We start from the raw sequence: 18,452 nt of genomic DNA on the forward strand, positions 1-18,452 counted from the left end.
TAAAAATGAATTTAAAAAAAAAAAAAAAAAAGTGCGTTGGACTGTCATGCAAGGGGTCTTGGGTTCAATCCCTGCCTGTTCCACCTTAATTTAAAAAAAAAATAATTTTCGTGGGTACTGCCTCTTGCGAGGAATTGACAAATCCTTCAAGAGTAATTCTTGTCATGAAAAAGTGCTTTCTCAAATTAGCCGTTCGGATTCGGCCTAAAATTGTTGGTCCCTTCCATTCCTGACAAGAGTACTCGCACACAGGAATGGTTGAGAGTTGTAAGTCACTAGGCCCTGGTTCACAACGGGCTGTTGCACCACCCAATTTATTTTTATTAATTTAATAATATTTATTTTCAATACATCAAACATAAAAAAATTAGTACAATTTGATAACGATAAAATAAACTAAGTATTTAAAAACAAAGTATCAAATCTCAACTTTCAACAAGCCGATATTGCAAAAAACAAAAAAATATATTGAAGTTGATTGTCCCAAAATAGTAAAAATCTATAATAAGCATATGGGGGGAGTGGATTTATTGGACTCTTTTCTTGGGAAGTTCAAAATAAAAATACGCACCAAAAAATGGTATCTGCATTTGTTTTACCATTTTCTAGACATGGCCACCATAAATAGCTGGCTACTGCACAAGAGGGTGGGAGAACAAAAGAATGAACCAACTGTGACTAAATTAAAAGATTTTAATATAATTGTTTAAAAAATATTAATTATACGAAAAATCAGCATATACGTACATAATATAGCTGTTCGGCCAAAATTTTGTATCATCAATGCTTTTATTTGTTTGATATCACAATCACAATTTTATTTGAATTTCAATTTCTTTTTAGGTAAAAAAGATTTTTATTTACTATTTGTCCGGGTTGCAATGTATGGGCGTTCATTAGTTGGACATTCAAATTGTTTAAAAGCTGGCATCCAGTCAAGAAGTTTTTTTCCTTCAGGTTCCATTATATTGTTCCAAAGAGCATTCGCAGCTTAAAAGAAAAATAAAGAAAATTTAAGCCCACGGTAAAATAATTTATGGATGTAAAAAATATTTTAATTTTAATTGATTATATAAAAGGTTTTATCGGTCTTTGGAAAGAAGAAGATTTTTAAGAACATTCAAATAATTTTAAAATGTCTGGGTTTTGTTTAAACATTGTAGACTGTATAAAAAATTAAAGTTTAATATCAATCATGTTTTTAAATAGGTTTATAATTTAAAACTATTTATGTGTATTTTTTCAATCATGAGAAGAAAATAATTATTATAATGGTTCTTAAAAAACTTGAATAATGTTCGTGCAAAAAGAAATTATGTACTCTTATTCTGAAATATGTAGCTACTCCTAACTAAATTGCATTCAAAAGAATTAAACATTTTTCTCCATCAGCTTGTAAAAGTTACATCTTACAAAGTACACTATTAGATTTTTTTCAACAGGCAATACATTCTTTTAACAATAATTAATGAGAAAATGAGAATATACACTCCTCGTCAAATGAATACGCACAAACATTTTTTAATATACTTTATCCTTTTTTTTTTGAAACAGTGATGGTTATTATGCCATCTGTTGATGCTAACTATTCCCTTAAGATGTTAAGCAGATAATTTTTAGTCAAGTGCTTGACATTTATTGTTATTTCTGCTAAAGACTCACAAAAAACTCCGCTTTCAACTGTGAGTATTTTTATACTAAGAAAATCTATTGATTCTATCAGTACTTATTATGAATTATTTTGGTCAAAAATCAGCAAATCGTAGAAAGATTTCTGAAAATAAGAAATCTCGCAAATCAAATCCCAGTTATCGTTTCTCTACACAAACAATTCAACTCTTCCTAAGGCATTGTGTATGCCCCTTGGCTTATTACTGCCAGCGAAGCTGAGATTGTAGCCGAAATGAAAGATCAGGGAGTAAGTGAAGTATATAAGTTCTCAAAAAAAATTGATACAAATAAATACCAACATACAGGCTTAATGCTCTTCACATTTGATTTATACCAAGCCCCTCAAACCGAAGATATCGGTTGGTATAAAGCAAAGGTATAAAAGAGTACATTCCCTCTCCCATGAGATGCCGCAATTGCCAATTACTGGGCCACACGACTAAACGCTGTTCAAAAGATCAAAAAATTTGTGAACACTGTAATTCTCCATTTCACGAACCATCCATATGCTCACGGATTATGTGCGCTTATTGCTTAGATAAGCACCCCGCCTCTTCAAAAACTTGCCCTAAATACCTCCAAAACAAAAACATCTTAATTATCAAAACACAAAAAAAAAAAATGTAGTATGGCTGAAGCCAAGCGTGCTTACAACCAACAAAACTCCGAACTTGTTAAGTATATTAACATTGCTTATGCAGAAAGCAAATGTAAAATCCTTCATATTTGTAGAAAACAAAATTGTTTTAATTTTAATCTTGAAATTAATAATGTTCAACTTGAAAATGTAAATAGTCTATGTATTTTAGGTTTAGTCTTTAATTGTAAATACAGCTAGACTCAATATAATAAAATATCTTTCATCAAACAAAAGCAATGTGCACATAAACTCCCTATGTCAAATAACTAAAATGTTAGTATTGAGTAAGATTGATTACGCTCTCTCCATCTACGGACCCTCCCCAAAAACAACACGAAACATTTTCAAACCTTCTTATCATCAAGCTGCAAGAAGAAGTATCAACGCCTTTCCAACCAGCCCAATCAGAAACATTCTTGCTGAAGCTGGGCTTCCAACAATTGAAGAACATCATTCTAGTGCTATCGCCAGGCTTTTACCCAAATTAACTTTTTTAACGGGATCTGTTATAGATAAAGATATCAAACTGGCTGCATCACACAAAAGACCCAGACGAATTCGTTCTACTATCCACACCATACTGGAAACTGGGAAACAAATGGAAATACCCTATCGATGTAACCAAAAATATACACAATCACACCCACCCAGTCTTCTTAACACAGAATCAATCCTCCTCACCCCCTCGGAATTTAAAAAACAAAGTACCAACGACGTGATACATAAAAAAATGTTTACCCAAATTTCCTTCAATCTATCCAAATCTGGATGGAAAATGTTCTTTCCAGACGGATCAAAAAACCAATAAAACACCACATTTGCAGTCATATCAAAAGATGGCAACATATCTGTTCAAGTCATCCTGCCTAATATAACTTCTATTTTTACAGCAGAAGCTATAGCAATATTAGAAGCGATACAAAAATCTCATGACTGGCCTAAGTGTGTCCGTTTCCATCTTGGACAGCCACGATAACCTAACATGAGTTGGATAAAAGAATGGTATCACGTGGTTTTTTCAGATGAAAAAAGTTTAATTTCGATAGCCCTGATGGGTTCAACTTCTATTTTCACGACTTAAGAAAAGAAAACAGATTCTTAAAGCGCCATCATAGTCGTGAAGGAGGTGTCATGATATGGGGAGCCGTCAGTTATTATGAAACAGTTAAGCTCGAGGTTGTCACATCAAAAATGACAGCAGCTGCGTATAAAGTAATTTTGGAAAGAAATTTTCTTAAATTTTCTAACATCTTTGGACCCATAAATTGGACCTATCAACATGTTGATGCGCCTATTCACTCAGAGCGCATAATAGAATAAGAACATGGATAGAGGAGCAAAAAGTGCAGTTGCTTCAATGGCCGCCATCATAGAAAATGTCTGGGGGTGGTTAGTACGCAAAGTTTATGAGGGTGGTCGTCAGTTCGAAGACAAAGAAACCTTAATTTCTGCAATCAAATTAGCGTAGAGCGAAATTTCGTTAAATTACATTAAAAATCTATACTATTCCATGCCAGATCGAATTTACGAAGTAATTAAAAATGAAGGTGGAAGTACCCACTACTAAACTTAAACAAAAACTTGTTTCATTCCATTCCAATACCAATTTTTTACTTCCTTTATTCTAATGGGTCCGATTTGTCAAATTGAAAATTTTGACATTTATCGACCTTTCAAGGCGAACGTAGAGTCAAAATAAAAGATTTATAGAAAGATGTCTGTGCGTGCGTGTGTACGTACGTTCGTACGTCCGTACATTCGCGACGTTTTTTTCGTCCTCCATAGCTCAAGAACCAGAAGAGATATCGATTTCAAATAAATTATGTTACACAGATAATAAGGCAGAAAGATGCAGAAAGGGCTCTCAAGACAATTGCGTGGGTGGTTTTTTGACCATAGCAGTTTGAAAAAAAGGTGAAAATTTTGGTTAACCTTAAATATCTTACGAACCAAAAACACTAGAGACTTGAATTAAATTTTATATAATACATTGTAACGTAATATCAAAGAAATATGTTTTTTTTTTTTAAATCCATTTAACGGTTTTTTTTTATAAATCGAAAAAACTGAAAAAAAAATTTGTCACTTCCAAAATTTCAAGACTTAAATATGATTTCATCACCATAACAATTTTGTGCAACATAATGTTTTTGACATCTGATAAAATTTTGAAGAAAATCGAATTGACAGTTTTTTTTATAAAAAATAAAAATCAAGAAAAAAACATTACTCAAAATTGGTAAAAATTGAATATCGATTCAAATATCTTTTCAAAAACTTGAAATTCGGGCTTCAATCTTAGTTTATCTTATAAAAAATATTGTTTTTAACATTCAGTAAAATTTTGAGAAAAATCGAATTGACAGCTTTTTTACAAAAAATAAAAACCTAAAAAAAATTAATAATAGTTGGTAAAAATTGAATTTCGACTCAAATATCTATTTAAAACTTTAAGATATTAGCTTTAATTTACTTTTATCTTTCAAAAAATATTGTTGTCAACATTCAGTGACATTTTGAAAAAAATCGAATGGACAGTTTTTTTTACAAAAAATTAAAAACCAAAAAAAAAATAACAAAAGTTGGTAAAAAAAGATTTTCGACTCAAATATCTTTTCAAAATTTTGAGATAAAAGCTTCTTGTTAATTTTTACTTATAAGAAATATTGTTTTCAACATTAGAACAAAGTTTGAGAAAAATCGAATTGACAGTTTTTGTACAAAAAATTAAAAAGTTTAAAAAAATTAACAAAAGTTGTTAAAAATTGATTTTCGACTCAAATATCTTTTCAAAACTTTGAAATATTGGCATCAATCTTATTTATCTTATAAGAAATATTGTTTTGAACATTCGATAAAATTTAAAAAAAAATCGTATTGACAGTTTTTTTATAAAAAATAAAACTCTTAAAAAAAACAATACTAAAACTTTGTAAAAATTTACTTTCGACTCAAATAGGTTTTCAAAAATTAAAAATATTGGCTTCAAACTTATTTTATTTAACAGAAATATATCGATTCAGTAATTTTTATATAAAAATCCAACAGTCCGTTTTTTCATAAAAATAGAATCTACAAAAATAGAACTCAAATTTGGTAAAAATTGATAAGAGTACATATAGACAAACTTTTAAGCAAGACAAATCGACAGACGGGATGGGAAGTTATCAGTGTGGTTCGCATCCCAGCCTCTTTTAATTGTTGTACCTATTTAGTTGACTCAAAAAAAACTTTTACTTTGCATAAGTTACACTATGGAAGTAGTTGAAGGAAAAATTCACGGTTGTCTTTGGATAAACCTTTGAAATTCTGTTACTTATATGTTACGAAAATTTTTACCATCAACAGATGGCATAATAACCATCACTGTTTGGATAAAATATATTCAAAAATGTTTGTGCGTATTCAGTTGACGAGGAGTGTATTACAATAAATCTTTTTTGAAACGCATTTGATGAAGCGATACATTATTTATAAATATGTATGAAATATAAATGAATGTGTGTAACTTCTATTTTCTTGTAAATTCTCACTTAAACTAAGCGCGTTTTCAAATGAACACGATTCAAAAATTAAAAAATGTTCAACATATAAGCAAAATACCTGCTGCTTGTCCTAGTTGACTGAAGTGAAAACAATCGCTTGCAAAATAACGTAAGTCAGTGTCACCAGAGGGTAATTTTGGTAAGCTAAAATCTTTGCCAAAAAGTTGTAAATTTACCGTGAATGTCTGAAAAGTACAAAAAAAAAAGAATATATTTCTATGAAAATTAAAATATTATATAGGGTGTTTTTTTAAAGCTGCATGAGAAATTTAAACATGTAGTTCTTGTTTTGACTGTAAGGACTGTCAAACTGTGTTGACATTTTAGTTCAATATGGTTCCGCAATTTAAAATATAGCGTTTAATGCAAGAAAAAGTCTCTTTTTGTGGAAATTTACTTTAACAATAAATCTATTTACAGAGTTTATAGTCAAGAATTATGATAAAGCTCATTTTTGGTTAATTGGTTCCACAATACGAATAATAGTTTCATGCTGTACGATTTTTTGTTTCCAAAAATTAACGGCTAAGTATCGCTTAGCTTATGTCTTCTAAGCTTACCCACGTGTATTTTAATGCCTCTGAATTACTTTTTATGAGGTTATGTTAAGTCATTGGGCAGGTTCAGAGGACATAAGGGACTTGAAATTAAGGCAAGTCTCTAGCATCTGATTGGCCAGCTGTCAAAAAATTGCCTTCCAATTAAGGCATCTTTATTGGAAAGTTGACTGGAAAGTTAGTCGATAAAAATCTCCCTAACTATCAAGTCGAGTCAACTTATGTCAAAATGAGAGTTAATCATGTTTTTCATTCAAACAAAAGCTGAACTTTATATCTCTATAATTTATTTATTCTCTGCACACCTTCATTCAATGCTTTCTGTTAAAAGCTTCCTTGTAAATTTAGGGAAAAAAATAAGTTACATTTCTTTATAATTTGAAATGTATGACACTTAAAGAACTAACTAGTTGCCTTGGTCAATATTTTCGTTCAAAGAATGAAGTTAACTGCAAATGAAGCAACTTATGTTGTCTGAACCTGCCCACTGGCTGACAAACCAAACACATTGGAATCCAATATTCCACTTTCTTGATTAACTGGAAATCAGACTAATACAAAATAAATGCAATGCAATTATTTACCAACTCATTCCAACAATATTTCTGTCTTCTATTATTATTTTAACTTCTCAAGCTCTTTAAAAAAAATACCCGCTATAACTCACATTAGTATTAAACTCATCCTGGTATATTATTTCCTTTTGATCCTGTTGAATTTTTGTGACTATATTTTCATATCTTTTAAGCGTCTCTGGTGTTGCTCGACTGCTATAGATGCAGCGACATTCAACTCTTTCTGCTATATAACATTGCGTCGGGACATTTTTAAAACCTATCAACTTTACCAAGTTCGGCAAAATAATCCAATTAATTATAGCTCTTGGTACATTCTGGCGTAAGAATCTCAAAGTTTTATAAGTATTCTCTGCGTGTTCCTTGATCAGATCTTCTGGAGTTGACAAATCACATAGCTTTGCACATAGATCATTGCTTCCAATAAAAACTGTTATCATTTTCCAATGTGACGTCATGTTTACTTTGGGATCCCTTTGCATGCGCTTGAGTAAAACTTTCGATTGAAATACCATATCTTCGAAACGAGTTGTGGCTTCTGCAACGTTAAATCTAATGAATTTTTCGTTACGGCATTAAATTCCTTTTAAAAACCTCCCTCTCCCCTAGAGGAACCTTAAGAAAAAGGCTTTTTCAATTAAACTCACTTGCTTGCACGATCAATAGATAAACAGTCTTCAGTTGAATAACCATAGAGATCATTATTAAATTCTCTCAGTATGTTAGGTAAAGTTAGATATTTTCGCCAATCACCTCGTCCTCCGGCTGAAAATGATATTCCCCGGTTCTCATTAAACAAACTATAAAGTTCATTTGATATTGCACCGTTAGCTGCAGTCAATGAATCGCCAATTGCGGCAATTATATCAATATCGCCTGGTCGAACTTCATCAACAGATTCTGGGGGTTTGGAACTACGTCTGCCAGGTCCATTTTTGGCGTCACAATGAAATCGTTGTGACTGTGGAACTTGTGGTTGAATTTTCTACAAAGAACATTGAATTTAATCAAATTAATTAATTTTAAATATTCGTTAACATAAGTATTATATTATAGATATAGCCTTAAAAGGAAACTAGTCACAAATTCTGAGTAAAACTACATAAAATCACGTTTTAAAATCGTGATGTAATTGTTTGTTAATTTTACAATTTTTTGACGATAAATCAAATTGTTCTCACCTGCTTTAAGTATGCTTTCATATAAAAAACAAAAACTCAACTTAATGGCAGCATTCGAAAACATGTCCATAAATATAAAGAATTGTTCTGTGTAAAACCATATAAAAAAAAAGACTGGGATACGAACCACACTGATAACTTCTCATCCCGTCTGTCGATTTGTCTTACTTAAAAGGTTTGTAGGTTTTCGTGTTTTGTTAAAAAAGTTGTCAATTGAATGATTCCTAAAAATTTAAAAATCAATAACAATATTTACGGCTACGGATATCCCGATCCAAGCCAAAACAAGGAAGTACTGTGAGAAGATTCGACGTTAGACGGCTACAATCACAAGAGACTGCCATGTCCTTTTCCGATCGAGTCTCTAATAACCTCTTAAGGAGTCCTTTGCTGCCTGCATTAAGCATTGAAAACCAGTGGCAACATTGCCTTGCAGCCATCAGAGATGCCGCCTCTGAAGTGCTAGGTTTCACACAGCCACCACCAGAAAGCGCACGCAGCGAAAGAAGAGGCATACAAAACGGGGCTGCTCGCGAGCTCTACGAGCAGAAGAGGAGACAGGAACACCGGCTTCTTAAATGGAAAAAAAGAGAGCATGAGAAGCGCGCGATAGAGGAGATAGAGGGATGTCACAACAGGAATGAGGTTCGTAAATTTTACCAAAAGGTAAAAAAAACCTTTCAAGGGTACCAGCCACGAATCGAAGCCTGTAAAGACGATCAGGGGAACATCGTAGTAGAATCGCAGTCGATGCTGAGAACATGGAAAGATCACTTCTGCAAATTATATAACGACGATGACGAACCGAATTCCGCTGTAAGGGAGATAGAACCACTCAACCTCGGCGACGCAAATCAACAATTCCGCCTACCCGTCCATGACGAAGTGAAGATAGCTATATCTAAACTTAAGTCAAACAAAGCAGCTGGAGCTGATGGCATTGCTGCCGAACTATTCAAATCAGCAGAAGATGACTTGGTAGGGAGTATGCACCAACTCATCTGCAAAATAGGGTCGGAAGAAAGCATGCCCGATGAGTGGAATCTCAGCATAGTATGCCCGATATATAAGAAAGGAGATCCTCTAAATTGCGCCAACTACAGAGGCATCTGTCTCCTTAACATTGCGTATAAGATCCTCTCTGCCGTATTATGTGAACGTCTAAAACCATTCGTCAACAACCTGATTGGTCCGTATCAGTGTGGCTTAAGACCAGGAAAGTCCACTATCGACCAAATATTCACACTGCGGCAGATCTTGGAAAAAACCCAGGACCTTCAAATCGATACAGATTATCTCTTTATCGATTTTAAAGCCGCGAATGACAGCATCTATAGGGAAGAGCTCTACCGAGCAATGTGTAGTTTTGGCATCCCTGTCAACAACAAACGTATCAGTTTGTGCAGAATGACGATGGAAAATGCACGCTGCTCTATCAAGGTCGGAAAAGATCTTACCGATGCATTTGATGTCAAAAAGGTTTTAGACAAGGCGATGCACTGTCATGCGACTTCTTCAACATCGTTCTGGAAAGAATTGTGCAAAACTCAACCGTCAACACTAGAGGCACAATCTTCCAAAGGTCCATCCAATTACTCGGATACGCAGATGATATTGACATAATTGGAAGATCAAAGCGTGATGTTAATGGAGCGTTTTTGAGCATTGCGACGGAAGCGAAGAAGATGGGTTTAGTGGTCAATGAGGGCAAGACCAAGTATATGCTGTCATCAAAAAAGGACACTGAACGACGACGTCTTGGACAAAACGTCAGCATGGACAGATATAACTTTGAGGTAGTTAAGGACTTTGTCTACCTAGGCACCGCTATTAACACGGACAACGACACCAGCGCTGAAATCAAACGAAGAATAACTCTTGCAAATCGCTGCTTCTTTGGACTTAAGGCCCAACTATAATAGGCATAAGCTAGCATATGCGCGCATAAGTAAACGTGCGAATACAAAGAATCTCAATACGAGTGAACATAATGGAGTCTAGCTCCGTTTCGTTCAATTTTTCTCAGTTTCGTTAACTTAAGCACACTTAAGCAAGAGCGATCCCAGTCGCTCGCCGCATAAGTAAAATCTGACATGTAGGTACGTGAGCAAAATTGCATTATGGCTATGCAGTAATTTTGGCAAACTTAAGTGAATTTTCGTTGGGTTTTTGACATAAGCTTATGTTTGCTTATGCCTATTATAGTTGGGCCTTTAGAAGGCAATTGGGAAGTAAAGTCCTCTCTCGAGCATCTAAAATCACCATCTATAAGACACTCATCATCCCGGTTCTCATTTATGGCGCTGAGGCCTGGACCCTGTCAAAGAAAGATGAGAGCGTTTTAGGATGCTTCAAGAGAAAAATTCTTCGGATGATTTTTGGTCCCGTACGCATAGATGGAGAATGGAGGAGAAGATATAACGACGAACTGTACGGGCCGTACAGCGACACTGACCTAGTTAGCAGAGTTAAAGTCCAACGGCTTAGATGGCTAGGTCATGTAGAGCGGATGGACATCAACGCTCCAGCCCGGAAGGTCTTCGAATCCAATCCAGAGGGACGGCGGGCGCAGTAGAGGTGGCGTACCCAGGTGGGAGAGGACCTCAACAAACTTGGCGCGCGAAACTGGAGACAGCTAGCTAGGGAACGAGCTGGCTGAGGCCATGTTGGTTGAGGCCAACGTCTGCCCCGGACTGTAGCGCCACCTTAAGTAAGTAAGTAAGTAAATAGATCTTAGGGCCGAAAGGCATAATTATTAAGTGTTATAGTTTAACTTAGAGTGTCCGTATGGGATCAGTAAGTTAGTTGTAAGTTATGAATAATTAGGCTAGTTTCATGAATTTTTGTCTAGCTTTAAGATAGGTTTAAGATTGAATTAATAAAAATGAATTTAAAAATAAAATAAAATTTAATTCAAGTCTCTAGCGTTATTGGTTCGTGAGATATTTAGGGCTTACCTACATTTCATCTTTTTTTTTAAACTGCTATGGTAAAAAAAAAACACATACGCAATTTTCTTGAGAGTACGTACACACGCAGGCACAGACACCTTTCTAAAAATATTTGATTTCGACTCTAGGGACCTTGAAACGTCGAGAAATGTCAAAATTTTCAATTCGACAAATCGGACCCATTTCAATAACGTCCTTTGGGAAGTTAATAACGAAAGTGCCAACCAATGATCCAACGAAAGTTTAATAAAAAATGGCTTTCTAATATTTTTTGTATAAAGAGAAATCAATTTATGTTTATTGTGTTAAAAATAGAAAGGTATGCCATCAAAAATAGCAAATGATATCAGTCTAACGGCTGCCATATTGTAGCTGATTACATACGAGTACATTTTCAAGGCTAATGCGCACATTTACTGCTGTTTGTACTAGATAACTTCATGAATTAAATTTTTAAGTGCTTAAATTGATTGTGAAGCAAAAAGTCTAAAGTTGTTAAATCAAAACATCTCAGTAGCCAATTGCGATCACCTGTTAGAAAAATAACCCTCTAAGGAAACTTTTTTTGGCTTTAGTGTTATATAGCCTAGTCTTGTTTTAAATATTCTTCACGTTTTTCACATTGATGTATACAAGTTATTTCTCATATCTGATCCACTCGCCGTAATGACAGAAGGCATAAAAACCACACCAAACGATCACATGTTGAGAATGGAGACTCTTTTAAACAAAAGGCGTTTAAAATTACCTACAATATTTTCATATAAAGAAATACTTAAGTTTGAAATTTAGTTTTGTTTAATAGATTTTTAGTCGAAAACAAATTTTTACCAATTTTAGTAACAATTTGTACAAATTGGATGAATGACATTAATTTGAGAAATATCAAGAACCGAACATCAATTTTTACCAAACTTGCGTAATATTTTTTGTAGATTTTATTTTTTAATGGAAACACGGACTGTTGGTTTAAAAAAAAACTACTTTATAAAACAATATTTTTTGTAAAATAAAAAGAGTTGGTAGACAAAATTTTTAATTTTTAAAAGCTTTTTGAGTCGTACCTAAGAAAATTTTTACCAAGTTTTAGTATTGTTTTTTATAGGTTTTTATTTTTTGTAAGAAAATGTCAATTTGATTTTTTTCAAAATTGTATTGAATATTGAAAACAATATTTCTTATAATGGAAAATTAGTTGGAAGCCACAATCTCAAATTTTTGAAAAGATATTTGAGTCAAAAATCAATTTTTACAATTTTTGCTAAATTTTCTTTTAAGTTTTTATTTTTTATAAAAAAAACTGTCAATTCGATTTTTCTCAAAATTTTATCAGATGTTTAAAACTTTATTTTTCGTTGCACAAAATTATTTTGGAGATAAAATAGTTTTTTTTTGATTTTTAAAAAAAGCCGTTAATTGTTTTTTTTTTTCAAAAAATATCCTTGTTTGGTATCACGTTACAACATAGTATATAAAATTTTATTAAAGTCTCTACCGTTTTTGGTTCGTAAGATGTTTAGGGTTAACCAAAATGTTCACCTTGTTTTAAATGTAACTGTAAAAAAAAACCGGCCTTGAGAGCCCTTTCTGCATCTTTTTGCCTTTTTATCTGTATATGTAATACAATTTATTTGAATAGATATCTCTTCTGGTTCTTGAGCTATGGACGACGAAAAAACGTCGCGAACGTACGTACACACGCACGCACAGACATCTTTCCTATAATCTTTTATTTCGACTCTAGGGACCTTGAAACGTCGATAAATAAATGGAAAATAAATTCTCTCGAAATATTAGACTTTATCTAGAGTATTGAAATGAAACGTACCAATGTCTAAAAATGAAAAAATCGAAATCTGGTTTCGAAACACGAAGTCAAATCTCTATCCGCAGCAGAATTTCACTTTACCTTTTATCTGCTCTGCAGTGGATGCATGGATGTTGTATTTGTTATTCATCTTTATTTCTACTGTACCTCGGATTCGACGTTTTTTCCAACAATAAAGCACGCTTATCATCATTTTCCTAGCACCAAATGTAAAATTCTGTTAATTTATACCTGAAAAATGATTCGATCATATATGGTCTTCTACAGGGAGCGGTAAACTTGCCGATTTTATTCAGCATTTACACCAGAGATCTGAGATCTGAGACACTTTTGCTGGGTGACTTCGACAATTCAGCAATATTGCGATGACTGGGAGTTGAAAATCAACATTCAAAAATGCGAAACTATTCTGTCCAGGACTCAGCTGTATTGAGCCTCAAGAGATACGAGAAAGAACTGAAAAAATCTTGTGATCTTTGGAAAAAATCGAGCCCCAATGGCGGTTGGATCAGTCCTTTTATTTCGACAGACATATGAGTGCTAGGGGAGCATTTGCTCCGACAAAATAGTTGGTTTTTAGCAGTCGTGTTGACAGCAGGCTGAAGGTGATTTGCTACATGGCCCTTATCCGGCCGATGATTGCCTATAGGTGTCCGGTATGGTTTAACGTTGCCCCATATCAAATGGACTATTCCAACTAGGTTCTATACAACAGAGCCAACATAAACAGAATAGATAAATTCTTGCTGAAGCTTAGGAGAGGTCACATTGCGAGAGCGATGCCGTCGACTAACAGCTTAATTTTTGTGGGCTTATTCTGCCCTATCACAAAATCCATTCGTAAAAAATCTCCGAACAAAATCTACCCTACGAATTACGAAAAATTTACATCACAAAATTCGAATGGAATTTAAAAAGGCATTGCCTCATTTGCCGCTTTCATTTTCATTTTCGAAATCAGCTGTTTCGTGTCAAACATATTGTGAAGATTACCCAAATAAATTTGAATTAATTTCCAGTTTTTTAAATACGTTTTTTTTAAAGTGTAAATAAATTAAATATAAAGTCTTTAAAAATGGATTCAGTGGCTTTTTCTATAATTGCTGTTCGAATAGAGTCCTTCAGGCGAAAAAGAAACCTGAAAATTCAGAGGAAAATATTTCGAGACGCTTATAATCCACTCGACTTAGATGATAAACGTATGTATAGTGACATTGAATTTAATTGTGTTTATGTTTTAAAAACAAAATCTTACAGATTTCAACGAAATTTCCGACTGAACAAACCAGCATTCAAATATGTATTGGATGAGCTGGAACATGAGCTTAATTTAGGAGTGTTTTCATGCGCAATGACTTCCATTAGCCGGCTCGTGGCTGTCATAAGATTATTGGCAGGAGGTAGATACCAACTTCGTGTTGGTAACAAATATGAGGTTGACATTTTCTTCAACACTCAAAACTGTGTTGAATGTAATATAAAGAAGACTTTGTCCTGTGTGGATACAAATCCAGATGGGCGAGTCGGAAAAAATGAATGCGAAAAGATTCAAAGGCGAGTTTCCCAGGCGTCATTATGTGTGTCGATGGAACACATATAAATATAATTGCTCCACCCGAAGAAAAGGGGTTATATTACAATATATATATCCTTGAGCTTTGTCCGGTTTCCCATTTAATAATTGATAAAGCCTTTCGTATTGTGTCTTATTTGTTGTTTTTGCCCTTTTAAAGGAACAAATATTATCAAAAGAAAAACAAATTGGTTAATACTTACATATTTATAAACAACACAACTGTTTCCCAACGATTCCGACACAAATTACTTGTCGTAGAAAATGAGGCAAAATTTCCGTTTCATTCGGATTGAGTGATACCAAATTTCACGAACTTCAAAATTGGTAGCAGATTTTCCACTACGAATGAATTTTGTGATCGATTTTTCGGGATTCGGAGCACATTTCCGATTACGATGGAATTCATGATAAGGCTGATTACCCCAGTCCCCAACAATGATTACTACGAAAGTGCACGTTTAAGTGGCAACATTCCGCCCGAAGCTTTTCTCTATTTAGACAATCGAGGGCTGATACAGGGAGGGGAGGCAGTCCCGCTAATCCAACACGTCAGCCGTACAACTGTAGATAGGCGACTCCTTTACAGTCAAGACGTCCTAGCACTGGATGGAGCCGAGTGCCTAAGGTCCAGTAGGACTGTTTCCGATAGGGACCGAAGAGATAGGGTGAAGGAGCAGAACCAGTTTTAGTGGCTTCAAATTGAGAATGCCATTTAAAGTTGTCTAGGGCGTTTGATCTTGGCCGGCTTACATAGGTTTAGGAATTAGGTTAGGGACAGTCAGGGTGGCACCAAAAAAAAATTATATAAAATAAAAAATAAATGTAAAAAAAAACACACACACACACACAAAAATCTTACTGTTCTAGTTTTTAAGTAGTATTATTGGTTTTGGTTAGTTTTAAGTAGCTTAAGTATTATAATGGGTTTCGGTTTTTTTGTTTAATTTAGTTTAAGGTTTTATATAAAATATAAAATAATTATAAAGATACCAAGTTTTTTTTTAATTTTCTTGGGTTTAGATTAAGTTCTTGTTATTTATATTAAGTATTAAAATTGTTCTTAGGCCGAAAGGCAGTAGTTATAAGATAATGGATTAACTTAGAGCACCCGTATAGGGCCAGTAAGATATTTTTTTTAAGATTTTGAATTGTACGCTAGTTTTTTTTAAAAATTTTTGTTTCTAGCTTTAACTTAGCTTTAAGATTTTGATAAAATAAAAAAAAATAAAAAATGATTCGATCAATGAGGAATCGACAGACCAGGGTTTTCGTCAGCAGCAAAGGCTACACCAGAAATATTAATAGGTGCTGTTGCGTGAAGCACACGGTTTTAATTCTTCACATAACTTAATTGTTCCAACAGCTTAAATGTATCCACCAGTTTTAATATTGCCGTAGGAAAAGGCCTATTTGCCAAAAGTCCTTTTGTTTTGCGAACTTTAAATGCAAATGTTCACCATTTTTGTGGGGGATTTTTGTTGCGTGAATACTTCCACTTTAAGTAAGACATAGTTTTGTAATTGATCCAACTCTAAACCTAAAAAGCTTTCAGACCAAAAATATGATAGTAATTTGCCAATAAATATGAAGTTTCTGTCGCAGCGAGAATAGAGTTACCTGTCGCATGCTTCAAATTATTTTGCCGAAAAAACCCTTAACATTCCAAAAACAAGGAAATTAGTAATATTTTCGCAAGACACCCAATTTCGTAGTTTCATTTAGATTTATTATAAGAATCATTTTTAAACTTCACCATAGATTCAACACCAGATTTAAATAAAAAATAAATAAATTTGTGAAACAGTCCTTTCAGAACTAGGGCTTATTTGAGAAAGCACTTTTCATGACAAGAATTAGCCTTGGAGGATTTGTCAATTCCTCGCAAGAGGCAATACCCATGACAAAAACTTTAGATCGCACAGGGAAGGATTGAACTTAAGAACCACTGACATGAAAGTCCTACGCACTAACCATCACAACACTTGTACTTCCCAATCCATTAAAAATTCCTGAATCACGAGTTTAATATTGAAGTACGATTGTAGAATTAGTCATTAAAAACAGCTAAATATTATGTGCACGAATAGATGTAAATAACACGACTTGGTCGTACAAACTTGCTAATGTATCCAAAGAGTGTATTTAAAAATCTGTCTGGTAATTTAAAATTTAAAAATGTATACCTGCAAAAAAATTTTGTTTACAAGAATTTAAATGCCATTTAATTGCTCAAATAAACTTAATTTTCCAAAAAAAGGTATTCGAAAATCGTTAGAAACTCTTTTAATTAAATTTGTATAGATACATTTTTTCAATTTAACTTTAAAAATATTGAAAACCGGTTCAAGTGAATTTAAAAAAAAGGGCCAGGAAAGACAGATAGACCTTCTTTACCTTCGTAATGTCATGTTTGATTAAAATCTCGAGCTCGAAATATTGTTACGAATGCAAAACTTGTCACGAAGTTCCTTAACGTCGCAAGTAAAAATGCCTGTATTCTAGTTTACCTCTTCACAATATCATCCTATACTGTCATGATTAACAAAATTAATTTTATATAGTACTTTATAATACATTTTACTAGAAAAGAACAAAAAAGTGTCTGTGTTTCATTCATAGATTTTATGAACTAGTTTAATATTAGAACTCTTAAGGCCATATCTTGTAATCAAAAATTAAAATAAATTACCCCCAACTTCTTATTTAGTCGATATATTTTATTTATCTGGCTTTGTTCTCCTGATAAATTTGCTATAAATTTTCGTACCATACCCAATGGTCGTGCAAATTGGGCATCTAGATATGTACTATATTGTTGTCCTTGTAAACCACTTAAAATGAAGCAAAACCACACGGCAGAAACAATAATGAAATTCCCCATTTTGTTAACGCCTTAAAAGCTTTAAAGAGACAAAGGAAATATTATTAACTTACTTACAACTACAATTTTGGGCTAAGTGGGGTTTTGTTTTTAATTTGTTATTATAAGTTAAACTTTTAAAGGTTTGTAAGAAACACTTAACCATCTTGCAAAAATCACATTTATTTTTTTAATACAAACTTTTTTAAATTTTATTCCACTTTTAAAATTGATTTTTTGAAAAATTATTCAAAGCACAATACTCATTACTTCATTACTTACTATTTAATAAATTTATAAGGATTTAAACAAATATCCTTTGAAAAAAAAATGTCAAAACTCACTAATTCAAGGAAATCACAAACCGACAGAATCGAATTATAAACCGTTAAAAGACGTTATAAGATGCCATTAGCACTAGATAGCGAGCGCAGATACTTCTAAAATGACACTAAATTCTACTTGACTTTATCTACACCAAGATGCACTGCAGCACATAATGTGGGCTTTAATCGTGCACGTCATTAAAACCAAAACCTTGGACTTAAGCTTGAGCTTGATACATAGCTTGTTATTTATAAGGTCCATGGTTTTACAATGCGAATTAATGAATATACCAGACTACATATTACAGAATGAAAATATAAAAATATTCAAACAAGTTATTGTAGAAAATTTGTAATGAAGGTGAAGTTCAATCATAAAAAACTAGTCGTCCGTCGTCGCGATAAAAATGTGCTGTTTTCGTGACGTGTGATGCACTTCACCAGGCCGGCATTATAATGCAGACGTTTAAATATAAAATAGGTAATATGATACATTACTTGTAATGCACCTTTTTTTTAATCAACTCCTTGTTTTATTAAAGAACATTAAACAATTTGAACATCAAACTCAAGATTGATAGAGTATGACATTATTTGGTTTTTTAAATTGGATAATAATTCTTAATGGCACTTAAAAACATTTGTTTAAAAAACACTTAAACGGGAGTTATGTCAAAGTTTATGGTTATTGCTACAATATGGTATCATATTTGAATTTATTTGATTTTTTCAATTACACTGC

General features: G+C 33.2%; 1 protein-coding gene across 3 annotated transcripts; it reads right to left on the minus strand.

Moving 5' to 3' along the window:
* Positions 1–751: 751 nt before the first annotated feature.
* Positions 752–17,904, minus strand: LOC129953910 (phospholipase B1, membrane-associated-like). Of its 3 annotated transcripts, none has more exons than XM_056067451.1 (6): positions 17,729–17,904; positions 17,214–17,424; positions 7,636–7,973; positions 7,081–7,540; positions 5,915–6,041; positions 752–990 (listed from the first exon to the last, which is right to left on the minus strand). In XM_056067451.1, the coding sequence occupies exons 2-6, from the start codon at positions 17,403–17,405 to the stop codon at positions 857–859; spliced, it is 1,251 nt and encodes a 416-aa protein (XP_055923426.1). In that variant the 5' UTR covers positions 17,406–17,424; positions 17,729–17,904; the 3' UTR covers positions 752–856. The 3 variants fall into 3 exon arrangements, with proteins under 3 accessions (XP_055923426.1, XP_055923425.1, XP_055923427.1); XM_056067450.1 differs by having other exon boundaries at positions 17,667–17,904; XM_056067452.1 differs by having other exon boundaries at positions 17,750–17,903.
* Positions 17,905–18,452: the final 548 nt, after the last annotated feature.

This window comes from Eupeodes corollae, chromosome 1 (assembly GCF_945859685.1).
Source record: "Eupeodes corollae chromosome 1, idEupCoro1.1, whole genome shotgun sequence".
NCBI classification, from domain to species: Eukaryota; Metazoa; Arthropoda; class Insecta; order Diptera; family Syrphidae; genus Eupeodes; species Eupeodes corollae.

What these genes read in the sequence shown, in the direction of transcription:
- LOC129953910 (XM_056067451.1), bottom strand. Translation starts at nt 17,405, where the DNA reads ATGGGGAATTTCATTATTGTTTCTGCCGTGTGGTTTTGCTTCATTTTA. An exon ending in AGGATGAGTTTAATACTAAT is followed by an intron (nt 6,042 to 7,080) that starts GTGAGTTATAGC and finishes TGTACTTTTCAG; the next exon opens with ACATTCACGGTAAATTTACA. An exon ending in TCAACTAGGACAAGCAGCAG is followed by an intron (nt 991 to 5,914) that starts GTATTTTGCTTA and finishes TTTTCTTTTAAG; the next exon opens with CTGCGAATGCTCTTTGGAAC.